Here is a 25,223-nt window from a genome sequence, read left to right as displayed (position 1 = left end):
GCATGCTTTGTGTCAATATAGCAGGATAAAAGTAAGTTCCAGAACTACTTCACTACCACTAGAATATATCTGGGTTGTACTTGTCACCTCATTTCTGAATTGAGTGAAATTTCATTGGAAGTGTATTTTGTGGCTTCTGTTCTCTTCCATGATTCTTTGCCTCACGGAGTTTAGTTAGATTTTCTTCTCTTTCAAAAGCTCCATGCTGTATGCTTACTCTCTTTTAATATTTGTGTGTCATTGTCAGAATGCACCTTATTTCCCTGGATTACCTGCTCCCTCAATGACGAGCATTCTGTGATACACAGCACATTTGCATATTAAGTTCTTGAAAAGTCTGTTTGGTAGTTCTTAGTTCACAGAATAAGACTTGTAGATCCTCTACAAGACAGGTCTCAAATGTTGCGGCCCCCTGTCCCCTCTATTTCCTAAAATAGATTTATTTTCTGCTTCATGCATATCAAAAAAGACGAAGAGAAGAGGAGATAAGAGGGATGAAGAGGAAGGTTGGGGTGAGAAAGCAAAGGTGTCTGTTTTGTTCAGAATGGAGCTGGAGTGAGCCTGTGGTATTAACAACATTTAGTCTTGAGAAGGAGAAATTGAGCTCTACTTGGTCAATTTTTATTTTCCTGAACTGTAATCACTTTCAGGGGTTACACCTACAGGAGCCTGGTTTTCCCTTTGAGCACTTACTAGCTGAGATGTGTTTCCTTACATAGCTCAAGGCTGGCATTATAGAAACCTGCTGCCGGGAAGCTGTGATTGTGAATGAGCTGTTTAATGTGACCTAGAGATTACAGCTTGATTGAAATCCATCTCATCTATTGCTGCTGATTTCCTTTTAACAGCAAGCTTTTCTCGTCTCTCTCTCGATTACAGCAAAATCCACCTAAGTGGGTGTGTATCTGTCACTCAGTGGGTTTTGTTCCGGTCTGGAACTAAGGTGTTTGTGTCAGTGCAGTCTTGCAGATGGGCAGGTGGAATGAGAAGGTGTTGTAAATAGTGAAACCATCTTGGGATATGAACAAAACTTCTAAGAAAGTATTGCTGTAAAAAGGATATAGGGACATTGCAGATAAAGTAAATTTTTACAAGTTCACCTCTACTTCTTTTTAAGCCGTTAGACTTCCTGTATTTCTTAAAATCTGTTTCGTTTCTATCCCTTTTTCTTGATTGGCTGAACCAAATCGGATAATTTCTCAACTTCCAGAAATTGCCAATAAATTTCCTATTAATTACAAAGCTTACTGTGATCTCTGCCTTGAGAGGCTTTGTAGACTGGTATCTCCATCATGTGGGGAAAATGGAAACTGCATGATCTTTGCACACTATTTAGAAGCTTCAGATTCGTTATAGCATGTACTGCTCAAATACTATATATAAAATGCTGTCAGTTATACTTTGCAAAAAAATGTTGATAGTTTTGACGTTAATACAAAAAAATTTAAATTACAAAAGCAATATTAAGAGCTTGTTGTGTGTAAATGAACAAATGAAGCATCTTCTAAAATTTCACCCAAGATTGGCAGATCTAGCACTTTCTGAAACTTTTGGCAGCTTAGTCAAAATCTGTTTAAGGATTTTCTTTTACTTAAATATTTAGATCAATTTGGTAATTTTTGAAGTACTTTTAATAGTTTTTTGAAGTTTTCTGGTTTTTTCTCTCTCCAAGGAGAGTTTGTCAAGTAATTCACTTCCTAGGTCTCAAATTGAGAGGGTAGTCCCTCTTTATTTGACTTCTGTACAATTTGGAAATACATGCTTTGATTTTTAAATATATACTTATTTGAGTTTGAATTTTGAGAAGTGAATATTGAACAGCACCTTGAGCTCTACAAGGGCATTTTCCTTAGAGCTGTGGGTATCTTTTTTTGTGTGTGGGGTAGGTGGGAAGAAGGAAGTAATTTTGAAGGTGCACCTAGACATAAGGAAGACATGGGTTGTGCAAGGCAAGATATTTTTTTGGTTTAATCCCTTTAGATATGAATTCTAGTCAGGATGTGGTTGATTTCTTAGCGCTATGCTCAAGATAAGATTTTATTTTATAAACTACTTCCTACTGATACATTAAATATTTATTTCTTTAAAATTTCTCTAATGTGTACTTATAAGCTGAAAATTTGAAGTATCTTTATAAATCTGGACACTTTTGATTCTACATTTTATTAGTATTTCGTAACTACTTGTGTTTGCCTTATTAAGTTAAAATGACAAGGTTAATGAATCACACTTTATTTGGGGATAGCTGCCTTGGGTGGAAGTGGTTCCTTGCTTTCTGTGGAATGCATGTATGTAGTCTCTGAAAATCCAAATTAAGATCCCAGACTTCTTTTCTGCCTTCCAAATTGTGATCTTCTGTCCTTTCTTACCTATTAAAAATTTTTTTTCTTCTGCTGCGGCACATGTCACTTGTGCTCTGTTCTGCTGCCAAAACAAAAGTAGATGCTTTTTATCTGGTGTCACAAACATGTGACTTAAGGGCTGTTTCAGTGTCCTGGAGCAGAAGATGCAGCTTCCACTTTGTTAGCCTGAAAGATGGCAACACAGCTCTGAACTTGACACAACCCTGACCTCAGAATGTGAGGACTGCTTCATGGTCTGTCATTCAAAGTTCTTGAAAGAATAAATTGTATATTACCATAAACAATGTGCATGTTACAGTTCTGATGATTAAGTTTTGTTATTAACCAGATCTCAGGTCTACCACTTGTGCTCCTTTACAGTCATCACTGAATTTTGAGAAACATTCTGAAAATTTTTCATGGGCAGAGAATCGTTATGAAGCAAATCGTAGAAGACACAGCTCTTCAGAGGGATTTGATCCTAGCATTGGAAGGCCGAATGGAGGTATAATTTATGGAACACTGTGAATATGTTTGCATCATTTCTTTGTAACACTAGCTAGAAAAGAAGTCTGATGATGATAGCTCATGTATGCTAAATCCTTTTTCTGCAGTGAAAGACTGATAATGGAAAGACACATCTTGGAGAGGATGTGAGCACTATGGGTTGGTCAAAGTAATGTGATTCCAGGTGTATTTCTCTCTTGAGTAGAATAAAAGTGTTGAGTTAATACTCTAGCCAACAGCATATAAATGAGCAGCCAGAAAAAGGGGTTGACTTGGCATAGTGTTGGCTGGGTATCTTCTTTCTCTGTCACTGTTTCGTAAGATCCTTCCCTGCTGCTTATGTGAAATAAAACTTGTTTACTGTGCTGTTGTATCCCAGTATATGGAGCTGCTGACTTAACTACTTTAACAATTCTGCAAAGTAAAATATGCTTTTAAAATTGTTTGTAATTGTATTTCTTTAAAATTTAAAAATCCAAGGTCATTTTGGGCGAAAAGAGAGGAATGGTTGGCGTTCACAAGGCAGAAATGGTCCAGAAAATATGAACCATCGTGGGGGATACCATGGTGGAGGTTCCCGTACTCGTAGCAGCACCTTCCATTGTGGAAAAGGCCAAGGCCTGCATGAAAACAGTGTACCTGATAATGAAACCTGCAAAAAGGAAGACAGAGAAGTACCCAACCAGTTTGAGGCTGAGGATTTTGTAAGTAAATTATAATTACCATAAAAAAGGTTTATTTTTGTGTGCGTTTTGTCCATTACAAGTTACATCATGAGATTTTACCAGTTTCAGATTGTGATATAAGGAATCATCTTTTCCATAAGTAAGGGAATGTTAGTAGTTTGTCCATTAACTTGTTTCTCATTTTATATCCAGATTTTGTCACTGTATGTTTATTACTGTTACTTGTGTATTTAAGTGAAACTACAGTTGGATTCCAGTTTGGTGTGGTATGTGTATGTATTAGATTCTACACAGTTACCTTATTGGACATCTGAAATAGTAACAAAGTAATCTTCATGCCTATGGCCTTTTGAGATCCCATGCTTCAACCTGCAATTCAGATGTAAGGAGAAGCGTGATCTTGCTCTTTGAAGAAACATGCATTGCTGTTTTTTGCTTTCTCTGGGCACTTCATGTAATGACATTGGCTGCTGCCTGAGATATTTTGTTGGAGAAGAGAAACAAGTGAGCATTGACCTGTTTGGTTCATGGGGGAAGTGTTTAGTCTGTCAGCAGAGGTTGTGCTGCTGGTGTTACTGTGATTGTTTATTTCATTCATCCCACAATTCAAGGGTTAATTTTTTAATAATGGTAAACCTTTCTTTCAGCCATCTTTAAACCCTGAATATGAGAGGGAACCAAACCAGAATAAATCTCTAACTGCAGGTGTGTGGGGTGAGTATTTTTGATGTTTTTAAATGCAAAAATGTAGCAGAGATCTGAAGTTGTTTTATTTGAAACACAAGCCTCTTTTTAGAATTATAAAGGTATAGATTGAGAAAACTTCAATACTGTTACAATGTAGGTAACTTTTTGTTAAAGGGCTAGCACTTCTATTTGAATATCAGTCAGCTGGTCTGCATCTACAGATGCAGCCACAACTAGTATTCTTTCCCAGAAGAAGTATCCATCTTTTTTGTAAAGATGTCAAGAATTTATCTTCATCTTTATTTTCAAGAGGAAGTGCAATGAAGGTTGGTCACCTAAATTAGTGGTGTTGATTGCTAGCTGAAGGGTTTGTAAAAGAATGCTTCTGATTGATCAGATATGTTGGAAGAGTTTGGAGAGAAACATGGGAGAGCTGGAAGAGTAGGTTAGCTTGCAGAGATTTAAGGTCTCTTCCTGGAAGCAAATGTCATGTGCTGTTGGTTGTGTTTGTGAATTATTTGTATAACAAATACAATCCTGAGCATGGGCATTGAGCAGGCCTGTAGTCTGGGACTGTTTTCTCATCTTCATCTGATTACGTTTGGCTATCATTTACAATTCTAATTGGCTTTGTGTAGTCAATTGTTTACCCCTAAGAAGGTGGTAGCTTTAGATGGCAGGGGTTTTAAAATAATAAATGTACTCAAAATAAGAACATTTCTCTTTATTTAAAAAAAAATAATTAAACATAAAAGCTTTTACTTGTATACTTAAACTACTGCTAGTACTGAGATTTTAAAGGTATTTTAATTTGCTGATTCTGGTTCTCATACTTAACCAGTATTTTTTGCACTCTAAAGTGACATTAGATATAGGCCAACACCTCAGTATAAATATGTAATTGCTATAAACCTTTGCAGCATCATAAATAATTGGACAGCTTTCTGGTTTTGTGGTGTTAGCAGCTTTGCACGTGATAATCTATCTTTCAATAAAAGAGTCTTGTTTTGTAATTGAAAAACTGAAATTAAGGCTGCTATTATTGCCTTTAAAAGGGAACAGTATTCAGGACAGAGGAGTGTTACAGTCCCTTCTAATACCTGTTAAAAATGTGTGCATCTTTTAGATTGCACTTTACCCTGCGTATATGTGATGGGAGCTTGTGAGTATTGTGGAAAGTCTTGTCATGAGGTTTAATGAGAATGAAGTTATGACAAATATTTTGTAGCATCTACCTACTAAACAAAGCTAAAGTCGTGTATGCTTTTAAGATAGGGTTTTGGTTTTTTTTTTTTTAAACTGAGGATATAGTGACTCTGAAGTAGAATTGCTTGCAGGGAGAGGAGGTAGTACTTGAAAAGGCTCTTAGCAGTGGAATGCATGTACAAAAAATACATTTTTTTCACTTTTTGGCAATTTTAGAACTGTTTTTAGTAAATGTTCCTTAATACTGCTGAAGGACAGTTTCTCTAGTTAGACAGCTGACTGTATGTCTCCTAATTTGTGCTCCAGTGAACATGGAAATTTTGTCCTGTTGTGTCCATCTGAGGCATGGAGCTAGAGAAACTGGTCATTGCCATGGTCTAAAGTGTAGTGCACATCTTGTCTCATGTTTATGGAACCTCAGTGTGGAGCTCTAAACTGAGCTGTTAATAAATATATAACTAATTATTCTTCAGGAAATCTTAAGGGGAATACGAAAGCCATAATTTCTTTTGAAGTTTGGGGAGCTATCAATAACTAACAGTATTTTGATTTTAGAATTGCTATGCAGCATTCTCTAGAACTGTGTAGCAGACTTCTTTGAAGAGTATCTTTTCTTTCAAAAAATGCAATTCCTGCGTTGCCAAGTGAAATATTTTTAAAATTATGACAGTGGGGAATGGAACAGAACCTGTGTTTTACCAGACTCGCACACTGTGTTATTTGTGGAACTAATACTGAACTAAGTTCCTGATTTATGCCTGTTTACTCTAGACCGTATGGCTGTCCCATACCTTAGGAACTAAAAACTGGCAAGATTGTGTACACATGCACATACACACATACATATATATATATCTATATACACACACTTCTTTTTTTTTTTATTCCAGAGTACCCTTTAAATCCTAAATCTAGATCTCAGAGAATGCTGGTCATTAAAAAAGGCAGTACAAAAGAACTGCGAATATCTGGATTCCCAGTAGTGGGAAGTCTTCATTCACAGCCAGTAAAGAATGGAACTGGCACTAGTGTTTATAAAGGATTAGTCCCCAAACCTGTCACTCCACCGGCAAAGGTGAGTATTGGATACCAGTGTCATGAAAAACATGCTGAGAAAAATCATACTGTAATTCTGAATGTGCTTATTCCATCCCTTAGAGTACAGTTCCTGGATTATCATGTATTCAACACTTGCAAAGTGCAACACAACCCAAAAATGAGTAGAAACAACTTTGCATTTTTCTTTCTAAATTATTAATTTAGTCTCTCTTTGCTTCTCAACTACCATTTTTGAGAAGTGTAGGAGCTGCACAAGTGAGAGTAAAAATGATATTTCTAACTTACAGAATAGCAGTGCATTTTGTATATATGATTTTAACAGAACAAAGTTAGATGTGTAGTGGAGAGGTATAGTCAGCATGATAATACCATCAGAATTTATCCCAGTTGTAGGCAAAGATGATATTATAACCTATTAGTGTCATTCTGGTCTCTTTCCAAATGCAGCTTTCCGTGTGCAGAATCACAGAATATTTTGAGTTGGAAGGGACCCACAAGGATCATCAAGTCCAGCTCTTAAGTGAATGGTCCCTATGGACTTCAAACCCATGACCTTGGCATTATTAGCACCAGGCTCTAACCAGCTGAGCTATTTTCAGTGGCTTCATCTCTACTTTTTTGTTTCCAGATTTTTTTTTGTGCTCTTGAGAGCATGTGATGGATTAGTTCTTAACTCTGTAACATTCTGAATCTTAGATAATACTTCCAGCTGTTGAAGTCCCATACTTCATTTTCAATACCTGAAATACGAGGATCTTAATGGTTTTGAAATTTTAGTCTTTATAAAAACAGTGTGAACAGTATTTATGAGCAGATGAATTGCTCATAAACAGCCTCTTTTCCACAAGAAAACAGATGTTTGCACTACATTAAGGTTGCAGTTATGATTTGCTTTAGCTTAATCACTTTTCTGAAGATTCTTGAAAAGAATCCTTTTGTTGTTAATGGTTCTTTACATTTCTGTTTATATTTCTGTCTAGCCGACACAGTGGAAAAGCCAAGCAAAAGAAAATAAACTTGGGCATGCATTTCCTCATGAACCTGCATATGCTGTTGGCAATTTCAGTTCTTTCAAATCAACTGTCAAGGCATTTGCTGTAACACAAAATTCAGTTAAAGAGGTAAAGCAGTGTCTGCAGTCAAATCTATGTAACATTTAATGTTATATATGATAATGTTTAAGTGAGGGCGATCAGTAAATTTTATGCAGAATTATATTAAATATGTTTTTTTGGAAGTTAGTGTGTGAGAAAGATGGAAGGCACATCACTGGCCTTAAAGTACTGCACAGTTCGCTTTGTGGGTTTGATTTGGAATAAAAACCTGCATTAGGAAATAAAGCCTGATATGTTTAGACTTCAAGACTGCTAAAGGTATTACATGTTTCAGAAGGCCCACTGTTCATGAGCAGTGCTCCATAAACTTGCATCTCTGGGTTTACATCTACAAACTGTGTATACCAAAATACAAATCTTCCCTCTGCTTTTGACTGTGAATATATGTGAAACCTAAAACAACATATACCCTTGTCTAAAATAAAAATTTTCTAAATGAGAACACTTCTACCATTCTTTCTTTTTCTGACTTCCTACACTAGTATAATCGGTCAAGTTCTTCATCCCCTGTTGACAAATCTGGTCAGCCTCGTTTAACAAAATTGACAAGAATGCGGACTGATAAGAAGAGTGAATTTCTGAAAGCATTGAAACGAGATAGAGTGAAAGAGGAACATGAAGATGAGAATCATGATGGACAAGAGAAGGTAATTTTGTTCATACCTATTGTAGATCCAGTAGGTTTCAGGCAAACCATAAACTACTTTTTATTTTGCTGTAAACAGCTCTTAAATAATGGTTTTGAATCTCTAAATGATGGAAAAGAATTATATTTTGATGAATTTAAAAACATTTTTCCAAGTACTACTCTTCCTCCAGTGCTGCTTTGTAGTTTCTTTTTGTCTTTCTGCAGTATCTGTTAGTCATGTTAATGACTTAGGTACTTGTGTGTCTTTAGCAACAATAAAAAGGATAAATTAAGCTTAGTAAACTAACCTAATCATAGATGAATTTATGTTGGGAAATACCATTAAGATCATCGAGTCCAACCATTAACCCCATACTGTCAAGTCTGTCAGTAAACCATGTATTCAGTGTCACATCTACATGTCTTTAAAATACCTTCAGGGATGGTAACTCAGTCACTTCCTTGGGCAGCCCATTCCAGTGCTTGACTACCCTTCCTGTGAAGAAAGTCTTCCTGGTGCCTAATCTGAGTCTTCCCTGACACAACTTGAGGCCATTTCTCGTGTTCTATCACAGGGTTGGCCAACCCCCACCTGGCCACAGCCTCCTTTCAGGCAGTTGTAGAGAGTGATGAGGTCTCCCCTGAGCCTCCTTTTCTCCAGGCTAAACACCCCCAGCTCCCTCAGCTGCTCCTCACAGGACTTGTGCTCCAGACCCTTCTCCAGCTCCACTGCCCTTCTCTGGACTCCCTCCAGCAGCTCAATGTCTTTCTTGCAGTGAGGGGCCCAGAACTGGACACAGCACTCGAGGTGTGGCCTCACCAGTGCCCAGTACGGGGGGACAATCCCTGCCCTGGTCCTGCTGGCCACACTATTGCTGATCCAGGCCAGGATGCCATTGGCCTTCTTGGCCACCTGGGCACACCCTGGCTCATGTCCAGCTGCTGTCACCAGCACCCCCAGGTCCTTTCCAGCCCCTCTGTTCCAGCCTGTGGTGCTGCCTGTGGTTGTTGAGTGACCCAAGGGCAGGACCCAGCAATTTGGCCTTGTTGAACCTCACACCACTGGCTTCAACCCATGGACCCAGCCTGTCCAGATCCCCCTGCAGAGCCTTCCTGCCCTCCAGCAGATCAACATTTACACTCAGCTTGATGTCACCAGTGAACCGACTGAGAGTGCACTTGTCAGATCATTGATAAAGATATTAGACAGAAGTGCTCCCACTACTGAGCCCAGGGGAACCTCACCCATGACCGGCCACCAGCTGAATATGACTGCACTCACAACACTCTCTGGGCCTGGCCATCCAGGCAGTTTTTATCCAGTGAAGAGTGCACCTGTTCAAGTCATGGGCTGCCAGCTTCTGCCGAATTCTGTGGGAAACTTTGTCAAAGAAGGGCTTTATTAAAGTCCAAGCAGAAAACAACAACAACCTTTTCTTCATCCACTAACCAGGTTACCTTGTCATAGAAGGAGATCAGGCTGGCCAAACCTATACACTGGGCCCGATCCCCTGGTTGTTCTGCATGTGCCGTGTGATGGCACTCACAGTGATCTTGCCCGTGACCTTCCTTGGCACCAAGGCCAGTCTGACAGGCCTGTAGTTCCCTGGAATTTCTTTCCAACCCTTTTTATAAATGGATGTCACATTTGCCAACGTCTGGTTGCTTGGGACCTCTCCGGTAATCCAGGACTGCTGGTAAATGATGGAAAGTGGCTCAGTGAACTGCCGGCTCCCTCCGTACTCTTGTGTGAATCCCATCTGGCCCCAACAGACTTGTGGAGGGCAGTGTTTCATACCTGGGCTGCTAGTTATCCTACAAAACAAAAACCTTGGTTCTGCTTCCCAAACCATTTCCTTTCCAACTATTATTTAGGTAACCAGAAGTTCTCTATTTTGGTCTAATCATAGGAGCAAGAGCTCAATATATGCAAAAACCACCGGTTTTTACTAATTTGGAACTTGAAGGCCTAAAATGTCTGTGTATTATATGCATCAGGTTTCTTTCAGTCTGAATTGATTTATGCAGTGCTTGACTCATACCCGAGAATATTTGTGCCAATGCTACCAGCCACCAACAAGTTATCATACATAGACCAAGTGAAGATAAGTATTTTATTATTCAGAATGAGATGATTACAAGCCTTTTTGCTGTAAATGAGTGGTTTAAAATGTCTTATTAAAACAAGAAATTCCATAAATTACAAATCAGCCAGATAAAAAAGTGATTTTGAGAAAGAGGTATTAGGTTTCTGAGATACTAAAAAGGAAACTGTGCCAGTGTACATTGCTCATAAAAGTGAGATTGACTTTTCTGATCCTGATGCTATTTCAGCCAAGATAGAATTTACTGTAATGGGACTGTACAACTTAGCTATATATGTGAGCTATCTTCATTGGGCATTCTGTGACTGAGTGCCCTGAGATGGATATTGGAGGTAGTTTTGTTCATGTGTTCAGAAAATACACAAAGATTTTGATTTAAGATTAAGAAGATCTTGAGGTTCAGAATTCTGAAATAATTAGGCAAATTTTACTCAGCAGCTGAATCACACTTGGAAGATGTTTTTCCCTATATATTGCAATTGCTTAATAAATTTCTGAGTTTTTCTTGATATTATGTGACATTCTTCAGGCATATAATGTAACAGCTGAATTTATGTTTACTGGGATATGTGTTCTTAACAATATCTTGCTGACGATTCTAAAATTTCTGAAAGCAGACAGCATGTGAGTGGGAGGGAAATGCTGATGGTCTTGATCCTGTGCTCTGAGGTACGGTTTCTTAGAGCTGTAGAAGATTGCATGATTTCCTCCTGCTATGGGTAATGCTTTTATGTGCCCAGTTTAGGGATTTTCTTGTTGAAACGGTGTTAACTAGATAATGATTGTACTCTTCTTTGTTTTTACAGTTGGTAATACTTCAGAGGCTATTTGGCTCATTCATAAATAAGAATTACGGGTTGCTGAATGAGTAGAGTAGAAAGAAATACCTCGCGTTTATAAGATAAAGACCTTTTAATCTTTGAGTGAACCGGAACAGTTTGCTTTCTAAATAAATTTTCTTCCTGGTTTGTATTTCATGGCTAGTAATTCACAGTTGCTGTTCACAGTAGCCTGAGAAGGTGGAGTTGAGTGCATGTGCGTAAGTGAACTTGTCTGAATTTAAAGAGTAGTATCCAGTCTTTCTGAATTCATGGCAGAGAATTTGCTATTTGAGATACGGGTGTTGTGACCTGCCCCTTAAACGAAGTAAATTTGAGAACTCATATATTTTCAGACTTCTCCTGACACACATAGCTCTGATATTTATTAGGAAAATTATAAATTCAACAGCCTGTTACTTTCGTGAGTATGAAGGGCAGCTGAAGTAAGTTTGAATTTTAAGGTGTGTAAACTTTGCAGAAAAAAAATGTGGAGAAAAGCATGCGAGTTGCTTTCTGCATTACTTGATCAGTAGCATACCTTAAGAATTCTATAGTATGCAGGTATTGCAAACGCCAGAAGGGTGAACAGAATTACCCCGAAGTACACAGTCTCTGCACTTAATTTAAACTAAACAGAACCACTGAATTCCAGCACTTCTGGATATTTACTTGTGGATGGAATTCACTTTAAATTTTGTAATGTAAAATTATTTTTATATTTAGGACGAGGAGTCCTTCAGCGTGCATAATGGCAACAGTCCTCATCGTGAGAGAGATATAAACCGAAACTTTGAAAATGAGATTCCACAGGAGAACGGCAATGCTTCAATTACACCTCAGCAGATCATTCAGTCTTCAGCTTTCCCTCAGGCAAATGTTCTTTCAAGCTCACTTGAGGCAGAGCATAGGTATGTACTTTATATAACATAAAGAGTGTTCCTTCATGGTAGCTGAGCATGTTCATAAATACTTACTAGTTCAGAAGTCAGAATCTGAAAACTGAGAACACATAAAATGTTTCTTGAGTAATGTCAAATTTGTCTTTTAGACATGTACTAATTTAACATGAGATATACTTTGTTTCTTAGACCTGTGTTCTGACCTACATCCAATTTTTAGGGAAGAAAGTTTATTTCCTAGTAAAGAATATAGCAAACTGCATAGTGACTTCATCCCTCTGATTTTGGTTTAGGTATTTGGGAGGAACAATGCATGTAATTTCTGTTTATATGAATAATATTTAAAATGCTGCATCTTATATAAAACTCCAGCAAGTTTTTCATCATTATTGAAGTAATTAATTACTTTTGTAGCTGATTTGTTGACACTGTTAGTGATATCACAGGATAGTCCACTGGAAGGTAGGAAAGTAATTTCACAAAAAGGATTGAAACAATTTTATTATCCCAGTAAAGCAACTCCAGTAGCAATTGGTAGATATGAGAATGATGCTGCTTGGAAAATCACAACCAAGTCTGGAAATGAGCTAGTCATGAGCTCTGTCAGATTCTTATAGTTTCTGGCAACTACAGAATTGCAGTGACAGATTAGACAGATTTTTTTCTGTGATAGAGTCTATACATTGGACTAGAGGACTCTTTGTTTTGTAGCACCTGTAGAAGAAACTTTCATTTCCTCTTACTCCTCATGAGTATGAACAGTACAATGCACCCTGCTCTGTTCCTTTTTTTCCACCATTGGCTATGGAAACAGAAAGCCTTGGCCTAGTCTTGGAGTAGCAACATCACTGACATGAGTGACACCAGGTGGGATGAGTTCTGTCACTGGAGTGTTATGGATGGTGGCAGGCTCCTCAGGACGCACAGACAGGCAGGAGAGGTGCGGGAGTGGCATTGTATCTAATGGAGGGGCTGGAATATATGGAGCTTGCAGCTGGCAATGGCATGGTTAACGGTCTCTGGATAAGGATTAAGGAGCAAACAAAGAAAGCAGATGTCATGGCTGGAGTCCACTGTAGGCCATTCACTCAGGATGATGACACCGACTGTCCTTTAAGGAGCTAAGGAACGCCTCTAAATCAACTGCTGCTGTCCTAATGGGGGACTTCAACTTGCCAGATGTTAACTTGGAATACCATGGACATGTGAAGGCTACAAAAATGCTGCTTGTCATTGCAGGGAGAAAATCCGTGACTTTCAGAAAGAGACAATGTTCTTCATTCAGAGTGTGGCTGGGCACTGGAACAGACTTCCCAGGGAAGTGGTCACAGCACCAAGCCTGAGAGAGTTCAAGAAGTGTTCGGACAGTGTTCTCAGTCACAGGGTGTGATTCTTGGAGTTGTTCTGTGCAGGGCCAGGGGTTGGATGCAATGTTCCTTGTGGGTCCCTAGGATTCTGTAAAATCTTTGGCTGCTAGAGGCTGATGATTTTTTAACTGGAAGATGGCAGTCAAATCTAACTCTTAGTTTTTCAATTCAAATTACTTTAAATGGCCTTAATAGGATTTCTGGGAAAATGTATTTCTTTTGTGATATCTCAGAGGGGCTGTGTCCATACTGCCTCAGCCCTTTGGCTGTGAGCTCAGCATGCACATGGGACAGATTTTATGGTCAGCCTTTTTGTGGTAAATTTTACTTGGGGTCACCAGCTTAGCTCCCAGGTTACTTTTGCATACCTAGTAAGAGTATTGGCACATTTTGTAGAAAAGGGCTTCCTTCCTACTTGGGGAAGTTTCCAACGTGCAGCAATCCTGTTACCAAGTTTGCTAATCCAAAGTGATTTTTTTACGTAGTTCACACTTTTAACCATTCTAGAATGGTGTTGATTTAAGGGACATTGGTGCTGCTAACTTTACACAATGTTGCTTTAAAGTTAGTTAGCCATTACCCTAAATTTTACTTCCATTAACAGGAGCTCTGTAACCATTTACTTAATTGAATGCAGTGTTAGTGTCTGAGCTTGCTTGCAGTAAAACTTGCTAACTCAACTATCACTGAACTCCATTTGGCCTTATGTTTTTCTGTATGGCTATACAAATGTATGTATTCTCTTAGCGTTTTGGATGACTTGCATATATTTTTACTGCTTCCTGATTATTTGATTGTTTCTGCCTGTTACACTGTCCAGTTTGGTCCAAATGCTACAGGGGATTCAATTTCCATTTCTTTTACTCTCTTACTGATGGTTTTTTTCCTCCTTCTACAGTTTTCTCCTCCTTCTACAGTTCCAGGCTTTTGTTATGGTTCTAAAAACAGTCATTGGTGGCTTTGGTTATCTTCAAGTTTCCCCAGTGCACATCCACTGTATTGGGATATAGAGTTCTTTGTGGGGAGGTTTGTGTTGAAGGGCATTTTTTGCTGATGTCTGCCTAAATGAAGTGCCTGGCATATGATATCAGCTGTGAGTTTGTCTTGCTTTCCCATTTTAATATGTTGACTGTTTTTTAGCTTTTAATGTCAGCTCTGGCATATATTTTAGAAACCTCTTTATTTTCTGTGGAATAGCTTTAGTCTGCTTTAATGTTTCAGGTCAAAAGATGCCTAGTTTGCCTGAAGAAGGTGCTAATCCTTTTGGCAAAAACTTTGCAGCAGCAAACTTAATAACTTCACAGTTATTATGTCACAGTGTTTTCATCCCTCAGATGACCCCTGTTTTCACAGCATCTTCAATGTAAAACCACTTTCTTCTTGCTCAGATACTTCCATCCCTCTTTTGGAACTAGCCAAAACATGTTGAGATATACATCTTTGTATATCTCAAGCTTAGTTACAGGAGGAATCTTTCTTCTTCTCATTTTTCCCCTTACCCCAAAATTCACTCCTAGGTGTTCAAGCTGAAATACCAGCACGTGCTGTTGGGTGAGACTCAGTTGTGAAGAAGCCTGACACAGCTCTTGACATGAACATTTTTATAAAAAAGAAATTACATGAGGCCATTGCATTCTGAATTGGCTTCCATTGAAGGACACCACCAATATTCCTCACTCTTTGCTTTGTTATTCAGGAGAACTTGCAGAGTCCCTCAGTGTGTCTTTGTCTCTTCATACTGTTCTCAGGGGAGTACTTTGCTACTTCACTAACAGTTATAAGTTATGTTAAGAAAATACATTCTTACTGTTCCGCCTGACACAGATATTAGAGTGAAATTACTGTTTTTACCACATATAGTGGTAGAATAGGGTCATCTTTGAGGGATCTGGGAACTTAGCTTCTGTGCTTTACATATCTTTTATAAACTTCGAACTCACACTTATGTAAGAGTATGTTTAAAAAAAAATACAGGCTGATTAATCAATGCATTTGTTGCAGATCTTTAGACATGTAAGTAGGCAGAGCTTGAAATATCTGAGTGTGTGTAGCAAATTCCTTAATGTTGTCCTTCATAACTTAAAGGTTGTTAAAGGAGATGGGCTGGCAAGAAGACAGTGAAAATGATGAAACATGTGCTCCACTAACTGAGGATGAGATGAGGGAGTTCCAAGTCATTAGTGAACAGGTAACATTAAGTTAATTTTCCTTTTTAAACCTGTAGTTGGTTACCCTAGATGCCTATTTTTGAGGAGGATGTGCAGTAATTTTGATTGTTAGGGACGTTGCTGTTCTACTACCATTTCAGGACTGTGCTTTTAGAAGTACAGTTGCTTCAAAAAACCAATGCTGACTGTAGCTCAGCCTATTCACAGAGTATCAAGGGAAGGGTAGGGGGTGCTTCTGAGTAGTCTCAGTATTGCTGTTGGTAGAAGTGCACAGACTTTAAAGCTCCTCAGCTTAGCCTAAGGAAAGAGAGTCTTCTTCCAAGGTAAATTTTATGTAGTTTCCTTGCTACTCCGCAAGGTGCATTTTCTTTCTTGGGAATTGAGAGACATTTAATTTACTAGTAACAAAGTATGAAAAGGCAATCTAGACTTGATTTTTCCTTAATTTTTTTTTTTTTTTGTTAGGAGTGTTGAGTATACTTGGTGGGGTCAGTGAGAACGAGTCAGAAGGGAGAATTGTGTGTGATGCTAAATCTGAACATTCAGTATTTCTATGTCTAGCAACATACATATTGAGTAGAGCATTTGGAATATTGAACTCTCAAATGCTTGTCTTAATGCACACCTGCATTAAATGTGAAAATGCAGTAATTCCTTTCCTTTTATAGAATCCGTGTCTTTGACTTTCCAGTTGCTGAGAAATCCATTCCTTTCTGCTGCATCTCTTCTGGGCCCCTTCCCTATTGCCCCTTGCCCTTCTGAGCACAGATCTTTGCAGCACTGTGGGAAAGGGGACTGCCTTGCAGGGAGAGACCATTTGGGAGGAGGGATCTGTGGGCCAAGATGTGTGGGGACATGGGTGAGAACAGGGTGAACTCTCGTTGACTGCAGGAGTTCAGCACAACTGGAGACATGTGGATACAGGTGGCTGGCCAGGAGTGAAGGCTTGCAGGGGAGTTATCCTTTGTGTGTGTATCTGAAAAGCTGTGGATCCAATGTAGCCCAGAGGTGAAGATGCAAAGTGTTGAATTGCAACAGATGGTTGTGTTTGGCATTTTCTTTCTCTAAATGTATCATGTTTTCACATTTCAGTTACAAAAAAATGGCCTTCGGAAAAACGGCATTTTGAAAAATGGCCTCATCTGTAATTTTAAATTTAGCCCCTGGAAAAACAGCACTTTCAAACTTGCTCTGGAGAATGAGGATTCTGAGACGAGCAGCAGTGATACATCTGATGATGATGATGTGTGAAGACTTCTGTAACACCTGTAGAAGCCCATTTGTTCTCGTGAAGATTTGGGGATGTGTTGTCCAAAAAACAAGAACTATAGTTTCTGTAGTTACATGCCCACTACAGGGACAATGATTGGATTTTTCTGTGAAGGAAGCAAAGAATGTTTTGTTGGGTGTGTTGAAAATCACTATAATTTCTCTGTAAATGAATGTTGTAGAATGAGGCCTTGGGTTCATCCAGCATTGACTTTCATCACCGAAGCATTTCTGACTAGCAGTGTGACAGTGTTACAAATCAGACTTTCTCACTTAATAATAAAAGCAAAGAATTGTGTAATGTCTTGGAAAGCTTCTGTCTTAAAATGTCTAAGGAGAAGAAGCGCAACTTGACACAGTGTTTTGCTTGCCAAATAATTTCTTTCCTACAGTGGAGATCAGTGAGTCCACTTTGTACACAAAATGGGCAATGTAGCATGTTGGCTAAAATGAGCAAAGTGCACTAAAACTCTTTTCCTTAATTGAGCTGTTGAACTGTTCTACAAATAACTGCTCTCTAGCCATTTGTAGTGTTGTCGTTATTAATGGCAAAAGACTCTGATGTTACAGTTCCAAATTTCTAGAATTAACTTTTAAATTGAAAGCTTTAAGGGGGTATTGCAAGACCCTTATTTCTCACAGTGACTTGTGGGAAAATAAGCAGTTTGATTTTACGATTCAACATGCAGAAAAATCGTTACACTGACTGGATTTGTCCACTACATGGGAAATAAACTGATTTACGGAGTATTGTCTCAGTGCATAGCATCATGGGTATTGTTTTTAGATCTGCTAAGTTTTGTTTGCATTTATATTACATGTACTCTGGCAGCAATGCAGTTCTGTATTTCAGAACAAGGTAAAAATACTTGCATCACCAGATCTTGCTTTTATAGCAGCAGAAGTATATGTGTGCAATAACCACCTGTTTTGCTTATTCTGTGTCAGACTTTTTCTTTATGATCTCACATTTAAAAAACAATATTGTATTATTTATAGTTTTATTTGGTTTATTTTAGTTTTTAAATATTTTCCACAGTTGTCTAAGCTGTGTAACATTAATTCATAAGCACAACTGCTCTCGGGGATGTCACATATGTTTATAACATAGCAGATATATATATATAGACACTTCCCTTTCAAGATGTTTTTGAATTCTATAGTAAATTATTTCCAGTTTAGAACTTGAAAGCAAAAAATATTTGTAAAGTTGAGATTTTGTCCATATTTCTTTAGGAAAATACTTTTTTTATAAGGTGGCATAATTTTGGGCCAAAGTTGGTATGTTTCCCTTTTTTATTTATTATTAATTTAAATAGATATTTCTTTTCAAGAGGCCAGTTTTTGTATTAGAAGAGGCTTGCAAATGTTGATGTAGTTAATTTTAGCATGGTGTATTGAAATACTCCATTTTCTAATCTCAAGAGGATGAAAATGATTCTTTTTTAAAAAGTAAACAGCCATATTTGTAATGATGTTTTTCCTACCTGCATGCCTTATACACCTTTCTCCTTCCCCTCTCCTGTAGTTTTTTTTTAACTGACTTTGACACGTTAGTGTCCTGTGTTTGCTCTCTGGTTTTCACGTAGTATCAATAGGATGTTCTGCCTATCCTAATTGTGTAGTGAAATGTGGATGCGCTATTTTAATACTAAGTGAAAATGGTTTATGCCTTGGCATTTCTCAGAGAGCGTTGTAGCCTTTCCCTCCCTTCTTTATTCAGTTTAGTAGTAAGTGTCACCTCAGCAATTAACTCTTTGGGAAGATAATATAATTACAGAAGAATTGTGTTAAAATTGTGTGGACTTTGGAAATTTACAAGTTGCAATTGAGAAAATTCTCTTTAGGGAAAGTAGAAATACTAGTCATACTTGGTACTACTTTTTTGCTAGTTTATATGCTGAAACTGGTAATGGAAGCACTGATTATAATGAGCTGTGATCAAAGAAGTTAACAGGAACTGGACAGTGGTTTTGCTTTGTAGAGTGAAACACTTTTGCAGTCTTTGTAACTTTTCTCTGTGTAGTTTCTTCTCTTGTGTCTGCTGATACATGTGGAATAATTTCTGGTCCCGTTCAGTGGTCCATTCTGCCAGTTCAGAGATTCCTCAGAGGTCTGGCTGGCCCCTGGCTTAAATGGTTATCTGCCTGCTCTGTCACTTCTGTTTGCCCTCATGGCAGTGTGGGAATGGGTGAGATTTGGTATTTCCACTGAGGAATTGGATTCCCTTATGTTATATTTACTTATGATAAAGCTGAGTAGAGTATCTGTCATCTTTTGTGTCACCTTAAGAAACTCTTAGTCACTTACTGTGGAACTCTCAGTTTTTTATTTTCTTGGGAAATGTCACTCGAAGCAATTTTTGGTTTTTGTAGTGTACTTCCATAAAATGTATGAAAGCACTTTATTGCACAGCTCCCCTCCCTTTTGTTCAGTGCTTGATGATGGTAGAGAAGAATGAAATCTGATTCTCTAGTATTTAAAAATGAAACTTCATCTGTCTTTGGCTTTGTTCCTTTCCCAGAGCAATTTAAGTAGTGCCTTGGCCTCTTTCTTCTCTCATATGTAAACCATGATCCATTCCCAGAAGAAGTTCTCTAGTTTTTCTACTTGAGCAGGTGTCTGCCTTAAAGGATTGAGAAGCTGGTGGCTAAGCTTGCCCATTTCCTTAGTGGATGCTGGTAAGCTTTGGAGGTAATTTGTCAGTAGTGGGCTGACAGAGCTTGACTTCAGTGATGGTAATCACAGATGGCTGCATGCATGCATGATTTGAAGTCACTACCATTTCTCTTCATCTTCCTGGCTTTATTGCCAGAGAACCATGTGTTTCTGGTTCCCTGTTCCAGCCCTCTTCAAAAGCAAACAGGAATGATCAGTCACTTACTGATTTTTCTGATCCACTGTTGATGGAGAGTATGTTCTCTGCCTGCTGCTGGCATGGAGGGTGCCTCAGTTTATGGTGGGGAGCTTGGGATCCTTCACCTCTTCCAGAATGACCAGAGGCCTCCCTCACTGACTTGTACAGGGCCTTTCTCTCTCTTAAGGCCTAAGAAGCCAGTTATCTTTGCTGAAAAAAAACTACATTAAAGTCGTCCACTGATTCCTCCAAGTAACCTGGGGTGTAAAAGTGCCCTTACCTAAAAGATGCATCACTGCTAGAGTAGGGTAGGAGTGGGGAGAGAGGCCAGAGTGCTCTGAGGAGGTAGGGGGAACTGGTACTTGACTGAAACAGAATAAAAAAAAATTATGCACAGTCTGGCCTAGGTCAACACTGGGCAGTTACAATGCAGGTTAAACCTTCATTTTCCTTCACTTTTTGTAGTTGGTTGGTTGATTGGTTTTTGGGGGTTTTTTTGTTTGGGGGTTTGGTTTTGTTTAGTTTTTTTCCTGGTTTGTTATTGTTTTGTTTTGTATTTGAATTTTTGGCTGCTACTAAAACTTCTGAAAGGCAGATGGATTCACGTTTGAATTTTTGTTAGATGTGGTGCAGAGACAGCCAATTGGTAGCAAAAGAACCTGCTCAGAAGCTGCTCTGGATCAAGGGAGCAGGACACAGCCAAGACACCTTCACGCACTAGGACTCATTGGCTTCTTTCCCAAATGCCCAAAGGCAGGTAGCAACTACAGGTAGAGCTGGCTTCAAGGAGTGAGGGTAGAGAGATAAGGCTGGAGTAGAATCTTCTGAGTAGTGGAAAGCAGATTCTAAAGTAATAGTGATAACCAAGGATGAAGAGGACTCTGCAGAGGCATAGCTCTCATGGCTGGGTGGTAGAAACAGCTGGGCAGAAAGAAGGATGGTCAGCTTGGCTGTGCTGAGTAGAGGGGCTTTGGCAGTGCTGCAGCTGTGGATGAGGAGCTGGGCCTGATATGCCTGGTGGGGCTGTGGGAGCACATAGGGAGAGAGCCATGAGGGCAGCTGGTGACACTCCAGCTCAGAAACCTGCCTGGGGGAAGAGAAGCTGCAAGGAGAAGGACCAACCATATGAAGTTCAGCAAGGGAAAGTGGTGGATTCTGGGCACCTGGCATGGGGCAGCCCTGGGGAGTATGGACAGACTGGGGAGTGAGAGGCTGGAGAGCAGTGCCATGGAAAGGGCCCTGGGGGTCCTGGTCAGTGGCAAGTTGAACATGAGGCAGCAGTGCCCTGGCAGGCAGGAGGGCCAAGCGTGTCCTGGGGGGCATCAGGCACAGCATGGCCAGCCGGGCAAGGGAGGGGATTGTCCCCTCTGCTCTGCACTGGGGCGGCCTCACCTCCAGTGCTGGGGCAGCTTTGGGTGCCACAGGATAAGAAAGGTATTTTAACTACTAGAAGGAGCCCAAATGATGGCAACAAAGATGGTGAAGAGCCTTGAGGGGAGGTCGTATGAGGACCAGCAGGGTCACTTGTTCTGTTCAGCCTGAAGGAGACTGAGGGGAGACCTCATTGCAGTTACAACTTCCTTGTGAGGGGAAGAGGAAGGGCAGGCACTGATCTCTTCCCTGTGGTGACCAGTGACAGGACTGAGGGAATGGCCTGGAGTTGTGTCAAGCGAGGTTTGGGTTGGATATTAGAAAAGCATTCTTCACCCAGAGGGTGGCTGGGCACAGGGACAGGCTCCCCAGGGCAGTGGTCACAGCACCAAGCCTGACAGAGTTCAAGAAGTGTTTGGACAATGCTCTCAGGCACATGGTGTGACTCTTGGGGTGTCCTGTGCAGGGCCTGGAGTCGGACTTTGAGATACTTGTGCGTCCTTTTCAACTCAGCTTTATTCAGTGGTTCTGTGACTGATGGAAAGTGGGTGCTTACTGTTTCATAGGGCAGCCTGTACCTGGCACAGGCTGCAAATACCAGTAAGTAGATGAGCAGATGTCTGAGTACTTTAATGGTGTTTAAGCCCTGTTAAACAGTAAACGTGGAAGCAAGTGGAGGAAATGTGGGTGAAATAGTTCTGGCTGAGCAGTGAGTTTTGCTTGGTGGTTATGTGGATAAGGGAGGCAGGGAAGCTGAGCAACGGAGACTGGTACTGCCACTGTTTCACTGTTAATTTTGTTTTAAAAGGATGATAGAACCTCTCTCTCTGCTATATGATGTAACTATTAGGATTTACCAAACCAGGGTAGACACAGACTTTATTAGCTAATATGTAGCAAGCCTCAGCAAAGCTGGTACCTTTTTGATGACCTCTGAAACGGTGGCAATCTTGGCAGAGCTGTGGTGTGACAGGGGACGTGGTGTTGTTGGCTTTCCTGGGAGGTGAGCTGAGGGACCTGGTGTGGGGGAGCTCGGTGGTCAGTGGGTTGACCCCGTGCTCCATGGAAGGATGCAGGGAGCTCTGTGAACCAGGGAAAGATATTTCATAGCAGTGCTAAGGTTAGGGGTGTCCAGCAGCAGCAATATTCTGGCTGCTGTTTTCATCATGTGTCAATGTATGTCGAGTGTGAGGAACAATCCTTCTACCGTTGAAATTTCTTCCTGAAATTTTCAAAACAATAGGATAACATATATAAGTCAGTGCTGCAGAGGGCACTAGCACCCTTTCACTCCCCTCTATGTGTTTATTAATTGCCTGGGTCTATTGATGTCTTTCGAGCAGAAGGGAGGTTTTTGCAGTGGTGCCTGCAGGCTCTAGGAGCCAGAAGATGGTGCTGGAGATCTTCTGCTTGCTCTGCTCCTGCTCTGCCCACAGCTTTTGTGCAACTACTATTAATATGGTGTTGTTTTTCTCAACTAGTGTAATTAAGTATTCTAGGAGTTTTTAATATTTTACTGCGCCAGCACCTAAATGTAGAGACAATTACACTGTTCAATGGAACTGCCCGACTTTGGTACAATACATGCCTGTACTCATGAAATGTGTGAAATGGCAGTCTGTTTTAAATTGGAATTTGGCTAGAAATGTTTTTAAGCAGAACAGCCTGCATGGATAGGTCTGTTGTAAATCAAGGAGGGAAAGACTGTTCTGACATATTTTTAGCTACACAAACTCTGTGCGTGCAAGAAAATTAGTTTAAAGAAAAGACAGAACTAAAATCGGTTGCGTTCTCTATTCTGCTGTGATTCTCCCCTGAAGTAAATCCCCTATTTGAGGTTTGCAGGTTGCCTTATGTGCTGCAGTGATGCTGTCTGAAAGTTAGCAGTTAGGTTTGGGTAAAGGTGATGTTTCTCAGTTAAAACTTGGCCTCTTTTGAGACGTGTCCTTGCCAGTTCGCAGTAGGACAGGTACTTCTTTGCTTTAAAAAAACTAGTTAAAATGGACAACAGAAAAAAAGGCTTATTCTGATTCTGTTAATCACTAAAAGCTGACACTAGAGGACAGAAGAGAGATAGTTGAGACGTGCTGTCATTTTTTTATTTGCAGCTAGATTGCATCTCTTCAGAGCTGGGATGACATGGCTTTTTATAGTCTGCAACTTGCAGCTCACTTCTAGGAGTTTTCCAGTGGATTTTTGTAAGAAGATTTAATCTCTGTCTTGCCCTGCAGTTCTGGTGCCGATGCATGCTTATTGGAAATGAGCCATGAGCACTTCTAAGAATTTTTGTGGCTTTTGGACAAAAATCTTCAATTTTGAGGGGCTAGCATTAAGCACCTTTATTTGGACATGTAATTGCCTCATTTTTCAGAGATGGAGAGCAAATCCCTTGCTGTTCACCAGTGGGAGTAACAAATACAATGAATGAAAACAAGACTTCACAACTTGATTTTAGACTTCTAATTAGAAGAAAATTTCCTTTAGTTATCCAGACCTAAGGGAGTTAGGCAATAACAGGTATTAATGTGCCAGCCTGCCCCTGTGGATATGAGGTGATACTGCCTCTCTTGCTCGGGGAGACAGGCAACACTCCTCCCTAGTTTCTTCTTTAATCACACGGCTGGAGAAGGAGATGCTGCAGGTGTTTGTGTCCTTGGTTAAATGCCCTTCAGTTCCTCAGTCACATTTGTAGTTGTGGGCACATTGTCCTGCTCTGTGGGGTGAGAGAGCTGCTTAAGCATTTTTATAAATAAAAATCAATGGCTACATGTGTAATGGAAGTCAAGTATTTACACAGCACAAAGCTCTTCTTTGGTAGGGCTTTGGGGATTCATGCAGGTACAAGTGAAATAAAGGTGCCCACTGTTGTCTCCATCTCCTTGGAAAACATCAGGTATTCATCCAAGAATGGGAAAATAAATCCGTAGACCTTTCTCCTGTTACTTCTGTACTGGAGGAGTTAATCCCCCAACTGTCCACACAAGAGTTTTTGCTCTATCTCTCATGCAAGCCTCCACTTTGTTCACCATTCAAATCAGGGCCCAAACTTTCACGCCTTCAAAAAAAAAAACCAAACCAAAACACACTTGCAAAGGGTAATTGGAAAGAAATCTTCTGCCCTCATCTTCTTCCAGTTCTTCAATTGCTTTTTTTGCCCTGTAAGAAGAACTTGGGGGTTCCAGTTCTCCCTTCACTCAGCAGCAATACCCTGAGTGTTTCAAATCTGAGGGTTTCTCTCAATCATGCCAGAGGCAGAGCAGATCACATCTTTCACAGGTTGGTGGTGACAGCGATGGTGCACAGGCTGGGGCGTGCGCAGTGGGTGCATCACGCTGCTGTAAGCAGATGGCATCGCTGCCGCAGTGCTTGAGGCAGAGCTGTACGGCAGAGGAAATTCTAACAGCTCCAGACCCATTAAATCATTTTCATTGCCTGTAAGTCGGGCCCAAATCATTCCTTTTTATAGGAAAGAACATTTTGTAGTCTATGTTGCTCTACTGGTAAAGGCAGAATACATAAAGCACATCAAAATATGAGGGATCAGGCTGCTGAGACAGGAGGTGCTTGAAGGAAGACACTTGGGTGTACAGTGGATGGACAATTGAGCAAGCTGAAATACAGGAGAGGTAACTAACTGTCTCATAAATGTCACTATATGATGTGATGTAAGCATGCAGCAGGTTCTGGAGGTGAGAGTAAGGTACATAGGTTGCTGAAGTGGGCAGACCTGCAGCTGTTGCTGAAGGTGCCTGGTTTGACACAACTTGAGTGAGTGCCTCACTGCAGCTTGTGCTGCTTTGTGTAAGCAGACTATACCCTTATCCTCCCTCCAGGCTTGGACTACCTCCTGACAGTAATAACAAGTTACTGTCTATGTTTGTTACTGATTAAAATCCTGCCTTGATGAAGCAAAATATAAGCTCTCTTCTAAGGCCTGAGTGCTCACAGGTTGTTTTCAAGTGTGGTAGGTATGGAATGAATAAATCTAAATGACAATCTGGAAGAGCTGATTGGGTGGAACTCTGCTGTCTCCTCCCTGACTTACCTGTTCAGTCACCTGCAGATGTCACCTGTGCAGGCGTAATACCTGCAGGTCTCCCTGAAAGCATCTCTTCAGTGGCTAGTTCTTGTGTTGG

At 40.0% G+C, this 25,223-nt stretch overlaps 1 protein-coding gene across 10 annotated transcripts in view; it reads left to right on the top strand.

Annotated features, from left to right (window-relative positions):
- The window catches only part of GPBP1 (GC-rich promoter binding protein 1), a 37,953-nt gene extending 20,157 nt beyond the window's left edge, over positions 1–17,796 (top strand). For 5 of the 10 annotated variants that reach the window (XM_042028311.1, XM_042028313.1, XM_042028309.1 and 2 more), the window contains 9 exons: positions 2,699–2,847; positions 3,330–3,553; positions 4,183–4,249; positions 6,319–6,503; positions 7,468–7,608; positions 8,085–8,249; positions 11,880–12,064; positions 15,508–15,610; positions 16,683–17,796. In XM_042028311.1, coding sequence (XP_041884245.1) covers positions 2,699–2,847; positions 3,330–3,553; positions 4,183–4,249; positions 6,319–6,503; positions 7,468–7,608; positions 8,085–8,249; positions 11,880–12,064; positions 15,508–15,610; positions 16,683–16,841 — 1,378 coding nt within the window. In that variant the 3' untranslated portion in view covers positions 16,842–17,796. Of the gene's footprint in view, positions 1–2,698; positions 2,848–3,329; positions 3,554–4,182; positions 4,250–6,318; positions 6,504–7,467; positions 7,609–8,084; positions 8,250–11,879; positions 12,065–13,294; positions 13,440–15,507; positions 15,614–16,682 lie in introns of those variants that run through there. The other 5 variants (XM_042028316.1, XM_042028314.1, XM_042028315.1 and 2 more) reach the window with 3 other exon arrangements.
- The last annotated feature ends 7,427 nt before the right edge of the window (positions 17,797–25,223 follow it).

This window comes from Corvus kubaryi, unplaced genomic scaffold (genome assembly GCF_017639235.1).
Source record: "Corvus kubaryi isolate FWS band 111438036 unplaced genomic scaffold, C.kubaryi_AGA036_p1.0 37308, whole genome shotgun sequence".
Classification (NCBI taxonomy): domain Eukaryota; kingdom Metazoa; phylum Chordata; class Aves; order Passeriformes; family Corvidae; genus Corvus; species Corvus kubaryi.
The sequence above is the reverse complement of the archived record's forward strand: the minus strand, read 5'-3'. Positions and strand labels throughout refer to the sequence as shown.